At 43.7% G+C, this 26,288-nt stretch overlaps 1 protein-coding gene across 1 annotated transcript in view; it reads left to right on the forward strand.

Moving 5' to 3' along the window:
* Positions 1-299: 299 nt before the first annotated feature.
* The window catches only part of LOC104273709 (contactin-4-like), a gene marked incomplete at its 5' end in the record, with an annotated part of 68,215 nt that continues 42,226 nt past the window's right edge, over positions 300-26,288 (forward strand). Inside the window, 6 exon segments of the mRNA XM_009869118.1 lie at positions 300-402; positions 962-1,146; positions 10,471-10,581; positions 10,584-10,600; positions 12,074-12,203; positions 16,133-16,283. Coding sequence (XP_009867420.1) covers positions 300-402; positions 962-1,146; positions 10,471-10,581; positions 10,584-10,600; positions 12,074-12,203; positions 16,133-16,283 — 697 coding nt within the window.

The following is a 26,288-nucleotide window of genomic DNA, read 5'->3' on the forward strand; positions in this document are numbered from 1 at the left end:
TGCTTTCCTCATTTCATGTTACCTGCAGAAATCCTGAATATTCAAAAGCAAAATGTAACAGAGCCATGAAGAAATTTTAATCTTTGGCAGATGGCGTGGAGCACTGCTTCAGATTTTCCTCTGGCAGTAAATGGGAAAAGAGCCCACACTACACGGCTGTTAGAAACAGGCCATGTTTAAATTGAATGGATTAATTGGGCAAGTAATGATGTATAGAACAGCTCTGTGCTAGCACGGGAACACTTGTGAATTTATTGCAAAAATTCAACCAAGCTTTAGCGTCTATTTTATGTTCACAGGGGTGATGGGAGAGTATGAGCCGAAAATAGAAGTGCAGTTCCCAGAAACGGTTCCATCTGCGAAAGGAACAACGGTGAAACTGGAGTGCTTTGCCTTGGGGAAGTAAGTTTAGATCCATTATTATTATTCCTCCAGCTTCTCTCTTTCGTAGCACTGTGTTGTAGGGTTTGCTGGATTTCCTAATCGTTCCCTTTCCTCAGCAGGAGTTACTCATCGCAAGCACTCAGGCAAAGGGTTTGGGGAGCGGGGGTTTTGCTAGAAATACAAACTCCCAAGGAAGAGAGAAGATGTGGCTCATTTTTTGTAAAGATGTGTTTGTGCATCTCCTGTTTTGAGGTCTCAATGAACACATCTTTTAACACATCTTTTGTTTCTAGGGAAAACGTGGGTAAAACTCCAAATTCAGCTTTGTCAAAACAACATGTTAATATTAGTCTGCTGTTTTTAAGACCATATGAGCGATGCACCATCGCTGTACATGTATAAATTTTATGTAAAAGTCATCTGTAATAATATTACTCCAGATCCTGTCCCAGAGTTTGCAGACTGACTCAGTCTTCATCAACACAAAACAGTGTCAAATTGATCTGACAAGAGCGTACCGGGACAGGATACAAAGGTTTTTCTGTGAGTTTTATTTGGCTTCATTTTTCTCGTTTAGCCCGGTTCCTACCATCAGCTGGAGGAGAGCTGATGGGAAACAGATACCCAGAAAAGCCAGGAGACACAGATCAAGTGGGCTCCTTGAAATCCCAAATTTTCAGCAAGAAGATGCTGGCCTCTACGAGTGTGTAGCTGAAAACGTAAGAGGGAAAAACGTGGCACGAGGACAACTGACATTTTATGGTAAGCAGATTGCCTACTTTCAGGGATTTTTTATTGTATCAAGTGCAATATGCCATAAATATTTTGCGAGGAAGTAATTTGGGGGGATAGCTTTAAAATCACTTTCTTTCAGAAGCAGCGCATCTCAAAAAGGGTGTAATTTGAAATAAAACCTGGCTGAACGGTGCATATTAATTGAGAATCAGAGCAGCTGGAACAAAAGCGTGGAGGGTCATTGGCGTGGTCAGACGCAGAGAGCACTTACAACTGGCTTGTTTGCCTTTTTGTGACCATGAGGGTAAAGCAGCTCTTCTGATGGAGCATCGTGGTGTGTATGTGTTTCCCCAGCTTATGTCTGTAAAAGTTAATTACTTATAGGCCTGGTTAGGTAAAAGATGTGTTAGTGCCTCTAATCCTGATACAAGTGTCTGCCTATCCCCAAATTTCTGCTGGAAAGCCCCATCTTGCCAAGCAAATGAAATGCTTCTAGGAGATGAACCAAAGTCTCGAGGGGAGGAAGTTTTACTTGTTCTAAGCTGCTGTGGATTTTGCCACATAGAGCTGGGCAAGAGCCACGGAGAGCGGTTTGAGCCGCACTAATGGGCTGTTGGTTTGGGGTGTAGTTTCTGTTAATTGGTTTTTTTGGAGAGGAGAAGGCTGCAGGTTACATATCCTGTACATAGACCTGCCCACCATCATGAAAATCTTGTTTTGTTGCTGCTCCCTTACTATCTTCAGAGTGTTACTCTTTCTCAAACACGTGGAAGGAAATGTTTTCTCCCCTCCTGAGGGCCCCACATGTGTCAGCAGGGACGATTAGGTTGAACTCCAGAGATGAGAAGAATGGTTTTGATTTACAGTGAGTTTGCAAGCTAACCCTCCTGGCAACACTGGATTGAATTTGTTGAGCAATGTATTTATTTATTTCTTTCAAAAAAAATGTCGTATATAGGGGTGGTTTGAAATTGGAAATATTTTTAGAAGCATTTCACTTAGAAATCAGAACTTTGGGGGCTTCCATTTCAAATGAGAACTTCTTTTAAAATTGAGTCAAAGATAAAATGAGAAAACATTAAAAAGGAGCAAAACAGAAAGGAGAAAGTGAAATATTTCATGTCAAGGGATTGTTTCTAGCTAGTTGTTTGGGGTTTTTAAAAATTTTTAATTAAAAGATTTGAAGATATCTTTTTCTATTCACCAAACAATGCATGTTTCTCCTGATTTTTCCTACATGGACAGCAAATGAAAAGACTCATCAGTTGTACAATTTTGCTCAACCCACGGCCAGACCTGCCTTCCTTTCAAAGGAGCGAATCGAACCTTTGGCGTACTCCCACCATAACATATATTGAGTTAGAATTTAATTACGATAATGAGTTTGCCAGTCTGGATCCCGTTGCTTGGAGGACTGAAATCCCACACAAAAGCTGCCACCACGGCTAGTGCTGGTTTTCACACTCAAGTTTCTTTGCACTTCAGCAAAGAAACTCAAGGTTTTGTGGGAAGAGGAGTGTCCTCCTCTCTCTCTGTGGTGCTGGGAGCTATCTTTACCTCCACTTTTCCTTCGTGTGAGCCGAGGAATTCCCTGTGGAAAAGTGCTGGCCTGCCACCTCTGCTGGTTACTGAGCTCAGAGATAATTGGCTGCAAATATCATCCTTGTTGTCTTGAGGGAAATGATTTAATAGTTTATAAGTATTAGGTTTGGAAAGATAGCTTGTGGTTGGCAGCCATTTGGTACTGAAAAGAGATGTCTTAAAAAAAAACCACAAGACTTGCTTTTGGTAAGGCAGGTTCTGGAGTTTCACATGGCAGCAAAATTTTTTTAGGGGAAGTAACTTATGTGTCAACATTTTCAACGAATGATTGAAACTGAAAGAAAGTAATTTTCCTTAAATATTTTTTTCTTTTTGAAGCTGAGGAGCGTTACGTTGTTATTGAAATAGAACCATAGTATTGGCAGAACTTTCTGGGTTGCTTTTGGCGGGTCAGGGCTAGGACCTGGAGGAGGCAACGCTCCGGAGAATGTGATACAGGCGGCGGAGGTGTCATCTACACACAGTGACGTGCTCTGTCATGACATGTGCTCTGTCACGACATGTGGCCTGGAGATCGCAAGCTGGCTCTGACAATGTGACTCCTTTAAACCCAGTTATCTGCCTCTTTGTGTAGCATAAAAAATAAAAGAAAATGAAATTCAAATTTGCTTACTCGCTGTAGATAACCCAGCCTTGCCTCCATTGGCAGTTTCTTTCAGTACTGCTGAAAGTTGTCAGGGAAGGTTAACTTTTCCTGTGTTTCCTTCTTGTATCAATGTTTATTTTTCCCTCTGTTAGCATATCGGTGACACTGAAATTGTTTGACATTCTTGTGGTGGCAGGAAAGGTTAATTAAACGTGCAAGATCTGTTCTTCCTCTGTTTTCTGTGCTTGGAGGCCCTGCAAGAGGCTGTGTTTTATGGCTCTCCAAAAGCATTCCTTCCGAGTGCCGTGTGTCCTACTTGATAGATAGACCTTCAGGATAGAAAACATGTTAATGTTAATGCAATTGCAGTGACTTATACCTGTTTCTTTCGCTATTACAACTCTGAACGACACATCACTTGTTTTCTTGCCCTAAGTCTCTCATCCTGTCTTGCCATTCCCAACCAAGTACCGCAGACCTCAAATTAGTGAATTAAACTGCGCAACCTCTTCTTTTCCACCCTGATTTAGCAGCCATAAATGCACATCGTGCTGCATTCCTGGCTTTGCAGCTCGTTCCCTGCAGACCCTGTGCCAGGTAAATCCTCTGTAGCTGGAGCAGGTGAGGTCCCCGGCATGAGCAGGAGCACATTGGTGTCTCTTGCTTCGAGCTCCCACGTTTCCATTGAACTCAGCAGCAAGGGTCGACCACGCCGCGAGCTGTGTGTTTTGATCCGCAGCGTTTCAGAAGCACTGCCATTGACCTGATTCTATTTTTAACCTGGCTGCTGCTCATAAATTATAAATTTGATAACCCTCCGTGAGGCTGAGATTTATATCCTGAGCAAAAGGCAATGCCAACAATTTATTTTTATTTTTGGCGGAAGTACAGTAAACAGATTACCTTAGCTAGCTAATTTTCAAAGAAATTGCCTTTTCGTTCCTAAAACCTGAATCAAGGGGATGCTTGTTTGTTATAATTGTGGGCGTTGTTTCATTCACGTGAAGTTTAGATGCCATTTCAGTCAGATCTTCCTTCATCAGGATGACAGTCACAACGCCAAGGTTTGTCCAGCTCATCCCTGTGCTCAGAGCCTTTCCCACAACAAGCCTCGTGTCTCTCTACGGGCTCTGCTGATGTGTCTTGGCCAGGTTCCCCATGTTGACCGTTGCTAAAAGTCTCTGTATTCTCTCGAACTTTTTAAAAATAGTTTGGTGGGGTTTTTTTATGCAAAGTGTGAGATGAGATGAGATGGATTTTCTGCTTACTCCTTGGGCTCTGCTCCAGTGGGCATTTACTTCCCCACGTTGATTCTGTCTGGCGAGAGAGTGTAGCATCTTGATACCTCCCACCCCAACGACACGTATAGTCACAATAACAGAAAACAAGAAAAAAATAGCTGGCGGTCAAGGTGATCCAAATACAAGCACTCTGGATGGTGACTGCTAAGGAAGCAGCACGCGGAGAGGCTGGGGACAGGCACCCCAGGGCAGGCAACACTCTTGGGGCTGAGGAGCTACAGCGCTGTCAGGAATGCTCGTTTGTGAGAATTAGGACCAAACCCACGTGATTTGGCAATGGGCTTTCCAATCAGATCAATTTTGTCTTAAACTGCCTGGAAGAGAGGGAAAACATCCAAGTAGCGAAATGGCTCGGTTTCCGCCAGCGTGCATGCGGGTGCTGAGTCAACGTCGCCCATGTAGCTCCGAGGTCATCCACTATCTCTCTCGCCAGAACTCCCTGCCCAGCACCTTGCTGGCAATCCAATGAGAGAAGAAAGAAAAATTGCAGTTAAAATGGTTTCTAAAAGCGTCAGCACAGCAGCATCCGCATTAGCGGAGAGACAGACTTATTTGTAGCTAATTATGGTTCTTTGCGGCGTTTTGTAAGATATTCAGAAGAAGCCATTTAATTGGCTGGATGGATCGCTTTTCAGATTAAATGCTTTTCAAATCCAAGTCCCGCCAGGAATTCATGCGGCTCTGTAATTTTGCAGCAGAGAGTCCCCCTTTCATCAGTGAGCCTGTGTTTTATTTTTGCAAAAGCTACTTTCTGCCACTCCATAAAACAACCTCAAATGTAAATTATATTATGCTATTCATTATGGTTCGATGTCTAAAAAGGAAATTTGCATGAATGAAAATCAGGCAGTTGTATGTCCCAGATCTTAAATAATTTGCTGAAAATTCAGAGCCACTTCAAACAAAATGAGTTTCTTGACTGACAAAAATACAACTCACACAAATAGGAAGAGTATGGGTGCCTCACTAAAAACCCAGTTTGCGACCCGTTACACAGGTACATTGCCAGCTGACTGCTCACCTTCAACGAGCATCTCCGTGTTCGTGCTATTTAAATTTTGCAAATTTTGTATTGTTTCAGAATATTATGCCAATTTAACTCTTGGTTAACCACCTCTTAAACACTTGGCAAGAGCTAAATTCACCCTTCCAGAAAGGGGCTGTCATGCTTGGGAACAATTTTTGTAGTGCCCAGGCTCCATTGGTTGGATTCACCTTGGGAAAAATCACTGCTTCGAGTGAAGATGTCTTGACTCCTGCCAGTGGAATATGTATCTTCTCAGATTTTAGTGCAGGAATGAGTAACTCTGAATTTTGAATAATTTGCTGCCCAAGGGAGGTCTTGCATCTAGAAGTTTCTGCACGGACAACAGGCATGTTTCTCCTCCGTTTTCCCTGTTGCTGGAAACCTGCTTATAGAGAAATCGACTTTTAGGAGATTCAGAAAAAGTGCTCAGGTTATTATCATTTTGGCTTGGAAAAACAGCTCTCCATTAGGAGAAGCAAAAAGAGAAATAGGTGTGAGAAATGAAGTGCGAAGGCTGCTCATGGAGCACCCCACACCTCCCTTACTCCCCTGAGTAGCTGCAGTCTGGAGCATCAGGGGTAAAGAATAATTTAATCTCTGAGGACTGCTCTTTATGAACGTGCCTGTGGTACCGACAGGCCACGGTGCCTGGATAATGGGGGAGAAGGTTGTGTAATGGTGCAGAATAGCTTATGGAACAGGAGGTAAATAAGAGGCAGGGGACAATTGAAGTAGTTTTTATCCACTAGATTGTCTCCTTCAATTTTTCCTGTATTTCTTTTACCCTGATATTTAATATTTTATTTGCAAGCAGAACTCCCAGGCTGGTTCATTATGGTCTAGACAGGTGGAAAGGAGATGACCTGCCCAAGTGAACTTACTCACCAGTGAAGTATCTGGTGAACTTCCCAAAGATGCAGACAAATGGAGATCATTTAGGTGCACCATTCAAGCCAGGGAGTTTGGTGGAGAATTTGCACGGCTTTGAGAGTTGCATAAATTTCAAATAGTCCTTAATTGGCAGTCGAGGTCAGGAGGAAGGGCTTAAGAAAAGAGGAAAAGTGATAACTTAAAGTCTGGTTTCACATTCCTGTGATTAAGGGAAGGGTGACAAACGGGGGACATATGGGGTTTATTTACAGAAGTTTTTTCCCCATTTGGGCCAGGATGACGTGAGCACTTGTCTGCTCAAACCTTATACACTGGCTGCGTTCTTTATTTTTAATTACTCATGTATTTTTTCCCATCTGTTTCTCATACTCCTTATGCTTGGCTTTCTGGTCTTTAGACTTTGCTGATCCTGGGCTCAGTCTCAATCTCCTTAGTGGAGCTATAGTAATGGACAAGTCAGTCAGCCTCTCATCTGCCATTAATGATGAATTACACAGCCCGTGCCAGGTCATCAGCTGCTATAAATTGGCTTAGGAACACTGAAATCAATATACACCGGCCCAGAATTGGATTCTGTATATGTATTAGTACCTCGTTTGCTTTAGTCTTTTGGGTTGTTTTGAACTCACGGACAATTGTGAAGTCCAAGAGGTTTATTTCTCACATTGCTCCCATAGTTCCTTGGGGTTGTTACTCATTTCTGATGTGATGCATCATCACTGGCTGTGCCATTTCATCTTCAAATTCCTTCTAGGACATGATTTCTGGTCCAGCTGTCCAGTGCCTAATTTTGCCTTTCAGTTTATTACAGTGAAGGACAGACTTAGTCTGGATTTATTTTGTTTGTTTGTTTTAGAGAAGTAAGAGTGTATTGGGGCATCCTTTCCTAATCACCTGGTTTAAAATGTCCCGCTTCACGTTAATGAAGAATGGAAGGTGATCAAAGGCTTTTTTCTAACTGCTGCCATTGTTTTTCTGCCTTTCCCCTGAGTACAATTTCCAGACAGCTCTCATCGCTGAGGCGGGAGATATTTTCCTTTAAAGCTACCCTTATGTAAGAGTCTGCTTACATTTCTAAGCTTTTTCTTCCACTTTATAGATTTAGCGTATGAATTTTTCCTGGGACTCAAATGAATTCTTAATCAGCTTCCATGTATTTTTTTTTTTTCTTTTGCACCAGATTTTTTCATCCAGGACGTTTCCAAGGCCAGTAATATCTAAGTACTCCAAAGAGGGCCAAAATATTTCCAGAACCATCATATCAAAGAATTTTTCTTTGGTCAGCACCACCGACATGATCCAAAGGACTTTTTCTAGAACACTACTACAAGTCGCAAATTAAACCTTGTTATTATCCAGATAATGTCGCTGTACCAGAGAACGTTGTAGCTTGGAGCTGGTTTCATATCCTTATTTGAATTATTTTAATTATCGTGCTTGAAATCTTGTACCACATTACCATGTCTTGGTACGATCCCCAATGGGAGGCTGTCAAATTTCATTATATTATGGCAACTCTCATTTGGTGGCTCAAACATATTTGCTGCGCGAACCAGCCCTTGTGTATTACTCGAGATTAAGTCAAGAACGTGCCTGCTATTCTCTGAAATGAACTGTTGAAAGGAGAGTTTGACCTAATTAGAAAAGTCCCCCAAAGAGCAGCAGAGAATGAAAACTCCTGTGAAACAAAGGACTCCTCTGGTTTGCAGTGAGATTTAATTTTTGACCTATTATGCTCATTCTGTAGTTGCCTGCATCAGAAATGGCTTCAGGATAGAAAGCTTACCCGGTTAAAATAACTGGAGGGGGTGAGGAGCGTTGGGTGGTGCAAGAGCGAAGTGAAGAGCAGGGCTGGCAGCTCCCAGCACCGCGTGTTGGAATCTGAGCACCCTTACTCAGGGCAGGAGTTCAGAAAAAAGTTTTCTTTTGCTACACTGGTTAAGAATTTTCCTTATTGGGGTAGCTTGCCTGAAATAAGGATAAATACTGAATTTTCTTCCCTTCTCACACGAGAGTTATCTCTTTGTATGTAGCCTACATTTGTACGTTAGAGAGCACAACTTACTTTTCCTGGTTTGTTCTTTTTTGCTTTATAGGTTGCTTTCAGTTGTTTTGTCTGGTTTTGTTTTCATGTGGGAAATTGGGAGAGCACTCAGTACTGCAAAAAAAAAAAAAAAGGCAAATCTGTGTGGTTTTATAGAGCTCCTTTTACAGCATCATAAGACTCCTCAAAATTATACGTTGGATGCTGTTAGAATAGTAAATACGTAAATTCATGAGTAATTTGCGAATGTCCTTGAGCCGCCAAACCCGTTGCAGTCGCGCAGCGTGTCTCAGTTCAATGGAATTGTTCAAGTTCTTACTCCAGATGACAGAATTGGCTTTCATCTTCCCACGTTTAAAAGCTTTCCCTTTCATACCTCTTTAGATACAGATAATAAACGAGCTTAAAATATTACAGGGGCAGGAGGGGCAGCCAGAGCAGTAAACACCACTTGCCTCTTCTTTTCAGTGACTCCTTTTGACGCTCTTTTTTTTTTTTTTTTTTTTTCCCCCCTCAAGTCTCTCGGAGTTAAGAAGCTGTGCAAAATTCTTCAGCTATCTTCTGTGCCCTGTAAGCACCAGGAGAAGCATGAGCACAGAAGGCTGAACACAGTTTTAAAAGGCATTCAACTCTCTGAATGGGTGTATCCAGCATCACACCGTATTATACTGATATTTTAGGTGTAAGCATACCAAGTGTATGTTGAACTTCCCATTTTGACATGATTATTATTTTGAATTTATCCTTTCAGACTTATTTCTGGCCCCTATCCCTATGCAAAGGATATGTACAAAGTTATTATGTGTCTTTGAGTAATCTTAATTTTTCTTTTTTAATCTGATTGCATGGGAAAAAGTATTAACCAGGTTCTTGGAGACCTCTGCTGGTAATATCTTTCTGTGAACTCTCTCAGCTTTTCTTATGTCAAAACAGGGCAAATGACCTTTAAAAAAAAAAAACTGAACTCACTGTCTTTCTTAATGGCACTTTCTGAAAAGTGTTGTACCTATGTCTGGACAGATGGGGTTTATAAAGGTAACATAAAGATGTCAGAGATTTTGTCTGTTCTCCAAAAAAAATGGCAATTTTTAGTGGAATTTGATTTGGATATGGAGTCTGGCTAAACTTAAGCTGTATTTAAAAAGAAAACAAAAACAAAAAAACAACCCAACAAATAGATAAAACATGTGAAGCACAAATAAAAATATAATCTCTTAAGTGCCCAAAAACTGCTGGTGCCAGTTGTCACCAATTCTACCAAAATGTATCCCCGACATTTGCTTTTGGACTTCGTGGGTGTTTTCGATGTCATTAATACAATTATTGGGTCTAAAGATTTTTCAAACACATGGAAGCTCTTCCTATGGCCGTGCGTGTAGACAGAACCCTCGTCTAAGAAGAGACAGAGAATTTGGACCTCAAGTGGTGCCTGTAACCACGCGGACCTGAGGTATAGGAATAACCTTCATTTCAGTGCAGAGGTGTTTCTAAATTACAAGTTTTGGATGATAAATTTTAGAGCTTTGAAGCCTAACTCATAGATCCTGAAGAAGAAAATGTCTTTATCTGAAGGACCAAGGGTCTGACCGTGCTGTTTATTCCACCAGGGCAGCACGTGAACTGTCGCTTTGTTTTTGTACGGTGACCAGGATTTCTGAAGCTGCTCTTTTTCATTGTTTTCATTCAAAATAGAATGAAAAGCTGTTCTGGTCTTGCACATGCCATCTTCAAAAAGCAGGACTGGACTCGGAGTGGAGTGGGACATAATCTTTAGCAATTACTAAGCATGTTATTAAATCCAACTCTTCAGTGTAAAGAAAGAAACGGTCACTGGGTTGCGCCTGGAGAGCTCGCTGTCGGTCACAGCCCCAAGCCTTGATTCGTCACTTGTGTGTTGCAGCTCAGCCCAACTGGATCCAGAAAATCAGCGACGTGCACGCGGCCATCGAGGAGACCGTCGCCTGGGAGTGCCGGGCGAGCGGGCGGCCGAAGCCCTCGTACCGCTGGCAAAAAACCCGCTGCTGCCCCAGGTACATCCCACTGGGGAGGGGGATCGGAGGCTCCGCGATCACTTTTGTGCTCCGGCAGCTCTCTCGCCTCTGCTCAGTTTGTTACTTTTTGGAATGGGAATAGCAAGGATGCCCTAGGTTACTTTTTTTTTTCTTGCTGGTCCGTAGCTGGTCTTTCCTGCTTCTCCTGCCCACTGTGTCCCTCTGCGGGTGACCAGGACGTTGCAAGGGACATGGAGAGCTGCCTGAATGTCCTGGTTTGAGCCAAACAGAATCAATTTACTTCTCAGCTCACTGAACAGAATTGGTTCTGTTTGGCTCGAACGCTAAAGAAGGGTGATGTGCACCCTCTCCCACTGCCACGTCTGCCCAGCCTCTTGCTGGAGAGTCGTCACTCAGTCCCATGACCTGTCCCTCCCCATTATAACCACAGGCTAAAACAAGTCACCAAAGAATTGGTTTCGTAGTAGCCAGCGCTTCTTTCCCTTCACTCATTGTGAAAGGAGGGGGCTGGTTAGCTCCGTCAGTTGAGCATGGCGCTAACAACGCTAAGGTGACGAGTTCATTCCTGTTCGGTCCCCACGTGTTGCCTGATCTAGTCGAGAGGTGGCATCCCTGGCGACAGGGAGGCTGGATAAAATGATCTCTAAGGTCCCTTCCAGGTTAGGCCATTCTATGATTCTATGATATGGCAGCCCAGGTTTGATCGAACCCTGACGAAAATTGCACAAGCGTTAAATTTCCACCCTACGGCCAAGTTGAAGGCCAATAACTCTTGATATTACTATTATTTTTTTTCAAATGACGAAACTCCTGGGGAGGGAGGGAACACTTTGCTGTGCTTATTAAAATTGATAACACAAGCTCCATATCCTTAGGCTGACAACTGATACCCTGGTCTTTTGTTCCACGCGCTAATTTTACTCGCTTCACGCTGGTCACTAGCAGATGGTCTTGCACTTGAGTCACATTAGTGGCTGATGGGAAGTAAAGGATCATTAAATTATTAACATCTATATTGTTTTCAGTAAACTGCAGAGGATTTTAGGTATTGTGCTCTGTGCTAGCTAAGATGCCAGCCAGCCTTAGTAGCCCTCATTGCCATTGGTACTCATGATACCTTGTTTAAAATGTTTTACAGTTGGCTGTGATGTGCCGCCGTGGAACAAAAGTGCATTCTTTTTGATTCAAGTTTATCCACTCGAAAGGGATATTAATCTAAATGGTTTGGATATTAAATCAATGAGAAGTCAGGGGAAAGTTCTCCAATTTAAATTGCATTTACCAACTGTTCTATTGGTTTTACCATTTAGTATCTAACCTGACATAAATTTGGCTGGCAGACAAATAGATTGGAGAATGCAAATTGTTCCCATTATGGCTACTTTTTTCTGTCCATCTTGGTATAAAATATAGCATAACAACTGCTGGGCTTATATTCCAAGCAGAGATCTCCTTATTTACTTTTTTTATTTGTTTTACTGTTTCCTACAGGGCAGAGTTCAGCTGGAGCAGGGCTCGCTCACGATAACAAACGTCAGCCTGTCAGACGCCGGCATGTATCAGTGCGTAGCAGAAAACAGACACGGCAACATCTTTGCCAGTGCAGAACTGAGCGTCATAGGTAAGTTTACTTTTCTTAAATTCTGCAAACCTTCCAAAACCAGCGAAGCCTTCACGCAAGCTGGTTTTGCCAGGTTTCAGCATCTGAAGCAGAAGTGCTCCTGAGGATCTTTGACAAGATGTTGTTTTTAAGGCATGAAATGAAAACTTGCAAAAGCAGACGGAGAGAGAACAGATTTTTATTTTTTTTTTTACATCATCCCATCTTCCTGTATTCATCCAGGTGACGGAGCACGGAGAGCTGGCAAGCTCACTTATCCTCTTGCTGGTTAGAAACGTTTATGGAGAAACTCGATTATTGCAGTTTGGAGCATACTGGACAGTAACTGCCTGCTTGTGGGCTGCAAAGACTGACTCTCTTGAGAAAATGTTGAAAAAAACACCTGTCTGAATAGACTTTCACCGTTCTAACAGCAATTGCAACACTCCTGTCCCAAACCCTCGCCAAGACAAAACAACTTCTGCCCCACCTGATCTGCGTACACCTTCTCTGTTTGTCCCAGTTAATATCAGGAGGAGCTCCTGTGAATCCACATGGTCAAATCCCTGATGGGAGGGAGGAGGGGTTCCAGAGCCAGGCTCTTCTCAGTGGTGCCCGGTGCCAGGACAGAGGCAATGGGCACACACTGAAATGCCATTTAAACATAAGAAAAACATCTTTACTCTGAGGTTGGTTGAAGACTAGAACAAGTTACTCAGAGACACGGTGGCATCTCCATGCTTGGAGATACTCAGCATCCAACCGGACATGGCTGGGGGTGGGATGGGGCCATGTCCAGAGGTCCCTGTCGGCCTTGACTCTCCTGCAAGTCTGTACCTCATTCACAAACGTTGCTCTTGACCCATATGTCAGCGTAGATACGTAGTTTCAAAGGGTTAAATAGAATTCGTGGGTACAAAATAGTGGTTTAGTTGCTTTCAAAGCAAATGTTCAGTAGGATCATTCCCCACTTTATCCTGAAGAACAAAGCATGAGGTCTTTTCTGATCATGGCATTTCCAATTATCAGTCATTTTTTATCAGCAGTGATAGATGCCTGCATAGAAGAAAAATTAATCTGAAAGATTGTCACTGTTGCTGTTCAAGAAAAGTACAATAATGCCCAATAAATTAGACTTCACAGTGCTAAGATTTATTGGACGTGTTACTGCGTGAAAGAAATCGAAATAAACCCGCTGATGCTTTTCCTGTCTATTCAAAACCCTGGTAAAAATGAGGCTTTGGGAGGAAGGCAGGTTTTCTGAGAAGGCAGAGCCTTAGCCCTTGGGGGTGGGTGCCTCCCCATGCGCCCGGGGGAACGACCTCCGGTCTGCACAAAAACCAAAGACCTTGGAGAGGCTGCTCTTAAAAACCTGCCAGGTAACTCGTGTTTAGCTGCCTTCTCATCTGGGTTTTGCAGCCTGGCTTCTCTGTGTCCCGTGAGAAGTATCGGGATGGCATGCTGCAGATTAATTTCTTGGGATCTGTGATGTAATTTGACGTTATTTTTAAAGACAAACAGAGCGTTTTTTTCCTTTTCACTGGAGTTTTCGAAAGGGCATCGATATTCTGAGCTCTCACTGAGAAATATTAGTTTTTAAACAGATCGTTCTGAGTATAAAAGTGGTTCTTTTCAAAGGTCCTGAAGTTAAGCGTTTGAAGTGATTAAACACCACTAATAGGAAGTGAGACTTCTAGCAAAGTTAAGTGAAAAAGATAAATGGAAAATTACTGACAAAGCTTCTCTCAGAGCGATTCTTCTCTATTATTGTTGCCAATTATTTTGACTGGAGTCTTCAGCTAAAACCAGGATCCTGTTGTGCTGGGCATTGTAAAAATGTTTAGTAAGATGCAGTCATGGCCTTAAAGAATTTTCAGGCTAAATGTTAAAAAAAATAAATAAATGAAGGGTGCGCCAAGAATGAAAAAACGGTCATTAAAATCCTCATTTTACAAATAAGGTGTGCATTACCCTGGAGTAGCATGGGGAGTCTATGCTAGCACTGAGAACTGACCCTAGACTTTCCAAAAATCAGACAACAACGTTTTGAACATCACAGAATAAATCCCATGTAGTGCGCGTTCCCTCCCTCATGTAGGACCAAGAAGGAAGTAGCAAATTATTTGCAAAAATCCCAGTCTCAACTGTTGATTACAGGGATGGAAATAACAGGATTATTAAAAAAAAATAAAAATCTATTTTGCGCCTAAATCTTGGACAGTCTCTTGACAAATTATTTCCAGAAGTGATAATGTGTTAATGATGATAATATGATATAAATAATGATCCATCTGGTCCTGAGCACATCGGTGGGAAGTTGTCCTCAGGATGCCTCCTTTAATTTTGGAATGTTTTCCACAGCCAGTGCTGGTTTTCAGATGGCTCTTTTATAGTCTTTAATAACATACGTGTCATTGCTAAAATCAAGTCAGCTGTCTGGGACTGGAAATGGAGACAAGACAGCTCGAAGATTAGTGAACTCCGACTCATCAGAGTGGAAGACGAGATCTATTTGATCACAAAGCCCATCCCGTTGTCAGCGTAGGATTATGTTTTATTTGACTCTTTTTGCGGCAAGAGTGATATCCAAAAGATTTGAGGCAGGCGAGATGCCCTAAGACAAACAGCTTCGCTTTCTGCAGCACGGGACGGGCTTTTATTGCCCGACTGCTAAAGGTGAGCTGCAGATCGTTTTGTGGAGCATCAAGCAGATGCGACGTGTCCAGGCGATCTAAACTCACCTCCCAGGGAGAGTCAAGTCAAGGAAAATGCTCCAGAGTCAGTCAAGGAAAAAAGTCAGTCAAGGAAAATGCTGCGAGCTCGCAGGACGCGAGGGGGATGCAGGAGGCGCAGGGTGCAGGCACGCAGTGAGCAAAGAGGATGGAGAAAACTGGGATGGACTGGGCAGAGTTTGCTGTCACTGATCTGCCAGAAAGCAAGCTCCTGTCAGCAAAGACTTGGCAAGCAGGGCAAGAGTTTTTCATAAAACCCTTAAGCTGCCTCACCTCTTTGCTATGAGCTTTCTGTATCAAAAAAAATCTAGTAGTCCTGCTCGAATGTGAATAAAACCTTCTGGTTGTCTTTGGGGAGTTCGCTACCAGAGCCAGTCTACGAGGCAGCCACCTCAAAGCTCTGCCTGTCGTCGGGTCCCATCAAATAAATCATTAAAAATCCTTTGAGGCAGGAATCAGAAGCCAAACCATCTCCTCCCTCCCTGCTCTGCCTTACTGCCAGGCTGCAGACTGTCTGCAGGGCTTTGGTGGTTGCTTCAATGAACATCTGACTGTTTTTCACAAAATAGAAGAGTGTGCCCCGGAGGGACTTAAAAAAAAAAAAAGCTGATTCAAGAGGACCTTTGTACCCTGGTGCCTTGTTTGACTTGGTTCAGGACCTGGCAGCCTCAAGGTCTCCCACCTTTACAGCATTAAAATAAAAGACCCCGTTAATCCAACAGTTACGAGTGCAAAGCATAAAAATGTCAACTTTTCTGGAAGGATTAACATTTCTGGCTCATTATATGGGTTCTGATTTTGTGGCAGTTTTGCTGCGTGCTGTTGCTCTGCACACAGCAACGTTTCTAAAGTGATGATCGTGCCGTTACGGCACAAACCAAGAAATTGCATTATACAGTTTGTGTGCGCGTGGTTCTTAGGGATGCTGCCCCGAGTAAGGTGTGCTTGACGCTGGGTTTCTGCTGCCTGCCGAGGCAACTGGCTGCTGAGCTTTGTAGCTGAACCTGCTTTTCTAAACACATAAAGAGCTGAAGCACTCAGGTGTCTGCTTGCCCCCTCCGTACGGGGTTCGTAAAGTCAGATCGTTTAGGGATTGCAGGTGAGAAACAGCTCTGGAATAGCGTTGTGTTCAAAACAGCCTGGCTTCTGGGTTTTTTCCAAAGGGAATTCTGACCTGTTGGTTTTGTGTGTTGTGTTTGGTTTTGTTTTTTCTTTCAGCCGTCGGCCCAGACTTTTCCAAAACGCTCTTGAAAAAGTTAACTCTCGTTAAAGTGGGTGGCGAAGTAATCATTGAGTGTAAGCCGAAAGCTTCCCCCAGACCTACTTATTCTTGGAAGAAAGGAAAAGACATCCTAAGAGAAAATGAGAGGTAATATCTTAAAGTAACCACTTCTTTCACTGCCTTGCTGCAACCCAGGGGCTTTCAGCAATGAAAGCTAAATTTGTCATTAATAACCTCCCAAAATTGACTTGCAAATACATGTGAAAACAGCTAGTGTTCAGTCTCAAAGAGCTTGGGGTGAGGTTTCTATTCTCATTGTGTTCATCCAAGTCTCTGTGTACTATTAAAGCATCCCTGCCAAGGAGCTGATAAAGATACATTCTAAAAAAGCAAATATTTTCCCTCTGCTTTGCTCGCAATAGCCATTGTTTTTCAAAAAATCTCTCAGGAGATAAAACCCTCCACTGCAAATTACACTGCTCTGGTACATTACTCAATGTCCCACAAACAGGAATTATTTGGGGTCAGTAATTAATTTGGCAGTCCTAACGCCTGGCTTGGAGACAGCTTTTTCAGGCCGGCCAAGTAGGGGGTTTTTTTCTTTTTCTTTTTTTTTCTTTTTTTAAATTCAGGAGAGCTTTAGTAGGAGATAGGAGCCTACTTTTGCAGTGATTTCTTGTTGACTGCGTACAGGTCTGGTTGTGTTACCTGTCCTGAGAGCAGGACCCGGAAGGCTGGAGTTGACAGTCTTCCAAAATTATGATGCGCCACTAGTATTGATGGGAAAAAAATCTATCCTATTAGTAAAGATCAAAGAATCCAAGAAATCACAAGAAATTGTTATTTTTTAAAGTTGTACCCTGTTAGAGCTGTTCTTTTGTCCTGGGAAATCTAGTCTTGCTCCATTGAACCTGCCTGCCCTGTAGTGTACACTATGGAGATGTATAGGAGGATGTGAAAAACTATAGTTCATTTAGAGCCGGGTGAGTAAAATAATGAACAGCCCATTTCTCACTTATTTAGCTCCTGTTATCTGGTCTTTACAGAGCTATTGTCTATAGACCGTTAGACTTCACCTCTTAGGATAAAAAGAGGTGGGTGATCAATTACTCAGAGCTTCCTCTAGCAGCCGGGGTACAAAGCAGTGCGAGGTCACCGTTAAAATAGATCAAGGTATATCGATTTTTAAAACTAACTTGGTCTTCAAGTGAAGATTGTGTAAAAGAATGGGAAGCATTAAATCCTGGAAGTTTTGGAGTGTCAGCCCCATGAGGTCCCATCCGTCTCCCCGTCCTCACTGTCACAACGTATGGCTGAAATGTGCTGATTTCTCTGATACTGCTCTGGGCAGGGCACGGTTCTTTCTCCTTATTTTAGCTGAGGAGTCAGTGAGAGAGGAAGCGTTCTTTTATTTGAGCAGGGACAGGGAAAAGGGAAAGGGGAGAGGGAGAGGAGACGGAAGAAGGAGAAGGACAGAGGAGAAGGAGAAGGAAGGAAAGGAAAAAGGAAAAAAGAGGGAAAAAAAAGCAAAAGGAATGATCAATGTGTTTCTTGCTCGGTCACTGCTGAAAGCAATGCTGAAAGCAAAGTGATTTTGTGGGGTTTTTTAGCACTACTCTCTCACCTGCAAACTTGCCTAAAGGTTGGATGCTGTAATACAGCAGAAATCCCTGGATCCTGATTTCCCAAGGGAACGTGACTCATGCACTGGTACCACAATCGGAGGTGGTAGCTCCAGTTGCCGGCATGTTTCCTTCCAAATAACTGTTGAGCTGGTTACTTGAGCTGGCAGTAGATGTCTCAGCTGGTTTCTGCGAAGGTTAGTAGAGGAAGAGAGCAGGCTTCTTCAAAGCTTTGCAAAAGGCAGCTGGGAAAAGGGGACACTATTATTCCCCCTCAGTGAGACTCTGTCACCTAAGGTCACTCCATGGTAGACGTGAGGGAGTTCCCACCTGTGACATGTCTGTGTCAGTGGTGTAAGGCTGTTCCTACAACATTTCCCTGACCGGTGTTGAGCTCCAACACCGACAGCAGCCAGGCTGAGGTGTCGGTGCCCAAGGCAGTGGCGGGCTCGCTGCCGCCTCCTTCTCACTCCGTGCCAGAGCCAGGAACCTCCCACCCGGGCACTGAGCCCTGGATGGCAAACCAGACGTGAAATGTGCCCAAGCAGGTGTGAAATTTTCCGCTGCTTCAGCCCAAGGGTTTTTCCACCAGCCAGATCGTCCGGAGGGGCCTATCTGGCAAAAATGTCTTAATGAACACCGCTCCGTTGACTTGGCAGTAGGGCCGGTTTAGTCCTTCTGCGCAGTTTGTTGTGTCTCCCGTGGGGACGAGGGTGTTGAATCCTCGCCATCGCCTTCATTAGCCGCGCCGTCCTTGCTGTCTGTACCTGCAGAAATTATATTGTTTTGTAGGCTCGTGGCATTGTTCATCAGCTCTGTCTGACTTCATGGGGAGGAGAGGCCAGGTGCCTGGTTCTCTGCTTAATGTCGCTTTGGTTTCTTCAGCTGCTGAAACTTTCTTTCTGCCATCCCAAGGGACAGCAGCATTGACTGGAGCCTAGTCCTAGTACCTCCCTTACACCCACACTTACGTGTGGGCTTCAAACAAGAACTTGCTTGGCTGTTGAAAAGATCTGTTGAAATATAGGAAGAAAGATGCCAAGAAAAGCTGTTGCTGAAATCTCTTCATCTAGGACAGAGAGCAGAACTTTTAGACAGGCGTGGGAGAAGAAACTTAAATGAAATTTCTGGTTAAACTGATGTTAGAGAGTCCTTTGGGTTTCAGAGGCACCTGAACATCTGGATGTTTCTCTAAACTGAACTTGATCGTGTGAAGGTTAATCAATATAGATGGTCCTTCCAATTCCAGGTGGAGGTAAAAGCAACGTTAGTGTGTCACTCCTTGCTTTGAATTCTGATGCACAGCCTGACGGCTACCATGGCAATCACCTGAGCGTTTCTCCTGGGGCTTGTGTGACTTTTCAGATGGAGTGTAATGTTTGGGACTCCTTACTGGAGCCAGAAGTAGTTCTCCATCACATTTTGCTGCTGAGACTCTTGCTCTGGATGCTGCTGCAGCTCAGGAGGGAACATTAAGTGTGATGTTCAGTGTTTGTCCAGAGACTACCATGGGAAAAAAGAATATTATTGTTTTAGGTTTCATATTCTTCTCTGGAGGCTAAGGTAGTGTGTTCTGCACCCCTAATGAGTAACATGCCCTGAAGGTATCTCTTACTGGTGGCTGAGAACTGTGCAATTGTGTTATTAGAAATTCTGCCCTGGGGTACAATTGTATTATTGCAGTCATTAAAGGCAGTTCATCTCCATAATAATGGAAATCCTGCCTTGGAGGCCTAACTGAGCCAAAATAATGTAAGTAGCCTGGCTCCAGAACGTAAATTTTATATAGAAACAGCTATAGCACAGATATAGATACATTGCAAATGCTGCTTGGAAACAAAGACCAGTTCTGGATGGGTAAAGACACAGAGATCGTTTTCTGTCATAGAGTCACAGAATGGTTTGGGTTGGAAGAGACCTGAAAGTGCAGGATGCGTCATCGGCGAGACACCAGTACGGCAGCAGTGTTTAGGAGCTGCTCGCCCCAGCACGCTCCTCAGGCAGAAGTCAGTTGACCTTTTCCATACGCACTCTGACACGTATCAGCTGGAAGCTTGAGGCCGTTGTCGACATCTGCAACTGGTCGGAAGTCATCCCAGGAGCCAACAAGCACTGGGAGCACAGGGTGGAAGTGGTGACGTCTGATCTTTGCAAATCTGTGATGTCTTTGGGACGTGTCAGATTGTTCCTTAGAGAGAAAAAATCACGTTCAGGATGTTTTTCACTTACCATTTGCTTCATCAGCAGCGCTCGTACACGATGCTGGATTTCAGCCGGTGAGGTAGAGGGTGTTAGTGCCCAGCTACCCCCAGAGCGCTGGCGCCCAAAACCAGGGAAAAGCTCCTCGAGTGAGGAGTGCGCAGACTGTAGAGCCAGGATTTATGGTTTTTCTATAAGTCTCTGTGTCACTTTGGTGATATAATCTTGTGTCTTCATCCCTCTAATTTTATGAAATAACGTGGTCAACGTCAAGTGAGTTTTTAGATGCAGAATACCTAGCGTCTATGGCATCACACACATAGGATATAGGCATCCTACAGGCATTATATAGAGACATGCCCTTCTGCAATTTTTACACCACATGAAAGGCAGATGATTCAAACTGCGCCAATACTTTGCTCCAAAGCTACCTTGGAAACCAGTCAGTCATTCCCATCCGTGGGAGCTGCAGAGGTAGAGGGAAATTTTGTGTGAGATTTACCACTATGAAACAGAAATCCATAGTTACCCGAAAGTTTGGAAAGACTTTTGTTAATTGATAGGCCTTGTGTAACACTGAAGTAAGTGAAAACAAGTCCTTAATGGAGAAATTTCCTTAAACTCTTGAACTAGTAAAGTCAAGCATCCTTCAGTCTGCACTACCTTTATTTGTGACAATTATTTCCCGGCATGATGGTGTATATATTTCCATTGGTAGGAGGAGAAGTCGTGGCAGTCAGATCGTTCTCACAGGATTTTCTTAATCCTTTCATAATAATTCAATTACATCTAAAGCAGCAACATTAGAAAACTTTGTCACTGAGGCTAGTGCTTTAAAACCTTTGTTTCCAGGTGGTCTTATCACCAAAACCTTTCAATTTATTCATAATTGTGGTTCCCAGGAAGAACTGCGCTCGGACGCAAGGGCGAGTGGCTCATCCTCGGAGTGGTGGAAAGCAGAAGTCGCTGGCTCATTCGTTCAGAGTTGCTGGGTGCAGGAGGGAGAATCAGGCTGTACGTGATTAGAGACAAATCCTGGAGTGACCCAGAGCGCTGCCAGCTGAAATTAAAATAAGCCTCTGTCACAGCTGCTCCCACGCTCCAAACTGGTGGAGGAACGTCCTGCAATGGGACCGGAATTCTCTTTGAACTCTAGATCAGTGAGCATTCTAACAATAATTGAAACAGGCTAATTCAGCAGTTAATTTAAAGCAGTTTGTTCTGAAATAATTGAATCTCCCTTGATTTCCATGTGCAGCTCAGGAAAAAAACAAAGTTTCTCCCCGTCAGATGTGCTGCCACATAGGTGCAGCACCTCTGATCTGCATCCCCAAACTGGGGCATTTTGTCACCGGGCAGTGCAAATTCAGCTGTCTTTTAATGACTTACCACCAAAGGCTGTTTTATTAGAGAATCTTAGGGAAATTTCTCATGGAAATTGGTCAATATTTTGGAATTGGTCTATATTTTGCTTTTGGCATGGGGTGATTTGCCTGCGCAGTGTTGGAAGGGGTTGTTAAGTGCTAGTTTGTAACGCAAGATTTGCATCCTTGCAAGTCTTTTCTCATGTGCTTGGTTTTGGCTTACAGAAATGACTTCAATTTTCATGCAGTAATGGTAATAAAATCTAGTATGTGTTCCCTTGAAACAGTGAATGTTTAAAATATGTACATGGTGATCTTCATTCCTAAGGTTCTCGTAAAGCCATTGGAGACCTGCTACCAGATGTGTGCTCAGTCCAGGACAGAAAAATAATTGTGCTTTTAAAGCACAAAAGAAATTATTCTTCTCCCATTTTTCTTCATATAAAGCCCTTACGTCATTAGAGCTGTTTCTTTTCTAGGACCGTGCATGCATTGTTTATACAGCTTAATTGTAAGGAAGGAAATTCATAAAAAAACAAATTATGTTCTGTGCTGGTAGCAAAGAATATGAAAGTGTCCAATTAAACAGCCACTCGCTAGGGCTTGTGTAATAGCAACATCTGTTATCTTAATTAAACAAGTTTCTGTATAAAGGGACCCTCATAGTGCACTTTATTAGAGCAGGATCTGACCTAGATACTCGAGGCACACTCACTATCTCCGTGGAAATTTTCCCAGTAGGTCCCATTATCTTGCAGTCTTGACAAGCTCTGTGATACATGAGCACACTCTTGCACACACACAAAGCCAGGCTGCTTGGAGCAGGAAGATTTTTTTGGTTTATTTTTTTTACCAGCTGAAAACCTAGTGCAACGAAAGTGCAGAAATGCAGCGCATCATAGCAGCGTTTACCCATTGAATTTGGTCATGGCAGCATTTGGAAGTGTAAAGAGTGCCCGGTGAGCTTGGACCTTGTCCAGTCACATTCAGGAGAGAGACCCACGCATCCAGAAAGGGCTCACGATTTGTTTCTGGAAGTGGTTTGTGTGCTTCAGGGTTTAAAGTAATTTAAGTCCAGATTTTTGCAGGTATTTCATTACCACCCTCCACCGTAACCTGCAGTCAGAGCTGAAGGTCAAGTTCAGTTTTAGAAGTCCTGGTGCCTTTGTAACTTCTGCAAAGACGATGAGCATTTTTGAGACTGGAGAGGAGGACTGGGAGCCTGATGAGGATTCGGAGCCTTGTACCCATCCAGAAACCAAAACCCAAACAGAGCCGCCTCAAAATCCCCTCGTCGTCGTCAGATGTGATCTGCTGCTCGGGGCCCACCGGGAAGGCGAGGAGCCCCGTGCTTGGGGCTGTAGGAGCCCAGGCAGCTGTAGCTGAAAAGCCTCTTGGATATGTTAATGCACAGCTGTGCCTCAGGCTGATTAATATGGGCAGTGAATGTTAATTTGTTCGTAAAGAGGAACACCACCGGACACGGGCGCTGCCAGCTGCTTCGACGAGGAAGCTGAAGGCGTAGAATCCCCGTTGGAAGGGACCTCAGGGATCATCTAGTCCAACCCTTCAAGGTAAAGAAACACAGTTTAAAGGAGATGGCCCAGCGCCCTGTCCAGCTGAGCCTTAAAGCTGTCTGGAGTTGAGAAATCCACCACTTCCCTCGGAAGACTATTCCAATGTCTAATTGCTCTCATGGGGAAACATTTTCCTCTGCAGTCCGATCAGAATCTCCCCAGGGGCAACTCATATCCAAGTCCTGCCCTCTGAGCATCGTGTTCTCGGTGCCCGCCTTGGCACGAAGTCAGTGGGAGTCACGGGGTAAAGCCCGAAGGAGCAGTTTCTGCTCCCAGGAGCTGAAGTGATTGTGAACAAAGGAGAAGCAGAAAGCTCTCACCTCATTTACTTTTTTTTTGGTGTCTTCTACACCTTAGAACTGTGGTTTTCTCAAGGGTTCACATCCTAAGGACCTCCTCAATGGGGCTGTTGGTTTACCTCACCTGGGTATTATTTTTGGAACAGGAATTATAACATACACACTTTGATGCTATGTCATTTTGAGAAGGAAAAAAATGGGAAATCAAACAAGAAAAGAAAGGTTTTTATCCTACTCTTTCAGTGTATCTTGAGTTTAAAAGTTGTATGAATTCCAATTTTTTTATTTGTTGCCTCAAACTTACTAATTAGTGGTTAATTACTTTAAACAGCCAGAAAGAAAATGGCAATAGAACAGACAGCACATCTTTCCCTGTCTGGTGCCAGGGTACAAACCATGGTAATATTTTTATACTGATTACTTGAGAGATGAATTGCCAGCAGTGGCTTTTGGACACGCAGTCTAGTGACACTTCAGCAGAAAAGAAAACCTCAAGGGATGCTTCCTGTCATTGTTTTGCATTAATTGTGTTGTCTTTTTTTTTTTAAAAAAAAATAAAGCACCTGTGCCATTTCTTTAAGGCAGACAGGTAACCAAAGCATCAATAACTTGTCGGGTTTTCATTACGTCCTGCCTAGGCAAAATGAAAAATGACACCCTGCAAATAGCTTTTTGAAGTTTGAATCGACAACGCAGCATTCATCTTGGGTTTCAAAGACAATGGCGGAAGATGGCTCTACTTCATTGGAACATCAGAAATAACTGGCATGTCAACTTTAACCAATTTTCTGCAAAGAAAGAGCTAAAATGAAGCAAGAAACCAGTTGATTCAATGGTCAGAGGTCTTGGAAAACAGTGGCCCTAGGCTTCATGGCCTCATATTTGTGGGCTGTTTGTTTTCCAGTTGTGTTGTGCTGGAAGATCGCGGTATTTTTTACAACAAGCTTGTCGTGGCTGTGAGTCTGTCAACTCAACGCCGAACACTTGTAGTTTAGTGTGTGCCAACAGTGAAATGTGCTGATTTGTGCAACCTGAAACCCATGGTGAAAACCAGTCAGGTTTGCCATAGTTCTTGTTAGGAGCGGTCACAAACTTCTCCTTGCTTCTGAAGGATAGTTACGTGGACCTGTTTTCCTTTCTCTGTGCGTATCTGGCAAAGATAGTAAAACTTGTTGCTTTTATAGTTTGAGACATCTATCGCATGCTTGTATGCATAACCCTCCAAATGGTCTCGCCACAAAGCTCCGCCGTCTATCTGTTTCACTTTAGCAGCTCTCTGGTGATCGAACCTTTCTCCAGCACTGGCAGTAAGTCAGCCACTCATGCTCACTCTCGCTTTGTCTTCTCCCTCTGTTGTTGAGCAAATGTCTCTAGCAAAAGGTAATCGGAGAAGGGTTAGAGACTTCTCAGGAACCCAGGTCCAGCGCCGTTTTATTTTGTACATGTGAAGTAATCAGGCAGATCCCTAAAATTTGCAGGTTCGTTTATCCACTCCCGTAGAGCTGGGGAATTGTTCCCTGTAACCAGCCACAAACTGTTGTCGAAGCTCCGGGCTGCCAGTGAATGCAATCCCAAGGTTCAGCTGGAGTGCCAGAAATGAGGCTCTCGCTCGCACCTTGACGCGGTCTCCTGTAACATCAGCATTCCGTTCCTGCTTTCCCCACAGATCCTTTTCAGCCTGATGTCCCTTGTAGTGTTCAGTGACACCCATGTAGGACATCATTTCTATCTCTGCTGGTGCTGGAATGAGCTTGCCACCGCAGCCCAGCTGTTGTCTGGCCAAACTGGTGGTGCTTCTGTGACCCAAGGAATCAACGGGCTTTCCCCCTGGGGTTTGTGTATTCATTTTGAAAGTAGAGGAGAGGCTGAAGTATCCAGAGAGCCCCATCTCAGAGGCGTCAGACCTCCAGAGCGCAGTGAGACGTGTCCCGTGTTTACACGTCCTTAGCAGAAACAGTCCCTGTGTGCTGATAAACAGCTGCTGCTTTTCCTGCTTGAGGTGTCTCATCTTTACGATTATTAACTCCATCTCTCGGTACCGTGCATATGGCGACAAATTACATCTCCCTCTCTCTAAAGACGCCCTAGGAAAGAGCGAGTTCCTCCCCACGGTGCTGTTGTGTCGGAGGCAGCAGGATCTGGCTCCCAGCAGCGAGGCCGGTTTCTCTCCGTCGTGAGCACGCGCCGCAGCCAGCGCTTTTAAAAATAAACGCCTGGAATCAGTCTTCCAAATGCAATTTGAAATTGATGCACAGTTCACGCTTGTCCTCCAGTTGAAGAAAATAGTAATAATGGTTTTAGGAAGTCTTGTAGCATCCTGAAGGAAAATATTCTTCTTCTCTTGGATATTTTAATGATTAAGAGCAGCGTGTTAGTGATTTTACAGTCAGAGCCGCACTTCAAGAAAGTAATTGTATTTCTGCGGTTGCTAATGAACTTTTCAGACAACCTGCCAGACCTGGTGATATTTTTAGTGATTATTTAAACATCATTTTTAAAAGATGTAAATGTGTCTTTGGATCTTGCAGATCTATGTTAATGTCAATTACAAGTGGAGTGGGCAATTTATCTTTGTACTGTGGGCATTTTTTGTTGAAACTAGAGGAAAAGGCATGTTATCTTTGAAAGGCTATGCCTTTGGGCTTCTATTCGGGTGGTATCAGCTGGAACAAATAAGCTGAGAATGCGTTTACTGCTTCTGCTCTAATCTCACCAATGCCTCCAGAAATGGCTTGTGTCAGCAGCTGATGCGCAGAAAATCTCGCACGAATTTTTTTTTTTTTTTCCTCATAAGAGAGTAATTTTCATGAGCTTCAGTGGAGTTCCCTTTAATGCTCATGTTCTCCACACCTCCAAAGAGTTTGTTGTAGGTGGAGGGTGGTGGCTCTTCCTTGGCAATGAAGGGGTTGTTGGCGAAGGTGGCTGGAGGCGACGCTTCCAGATTTGATTCCTTGGATTCCCTCTTCCTAGACTGCGAGATGTCACTTCAGCTCCGTGCCTGTGGCTGGAGTCACTGCCCTGGAAGAACGAGCACAGCAAATATTTCACCGCACATTAGACAGGCTGTGAAGGCAGCAGTGGTTTCGCGGCA

The sequence above is a fragment of the Apaloderma vittatum genome, unplaced genomic scaffold (assembly GCF_000703405.1).
Source record: "Apaloderma vittatum isolate BGI_N311 unplaced genomic scaffold, ASM70340v1 scaffold6155, whole genome shotgun sequence".
NCBI classification, from domain to species: Eukaryota; Metazoa; Chordata; class Aves; order Trogoniformes; family Trogonidae; genus Apaloderma; species Apaloderma vittatum.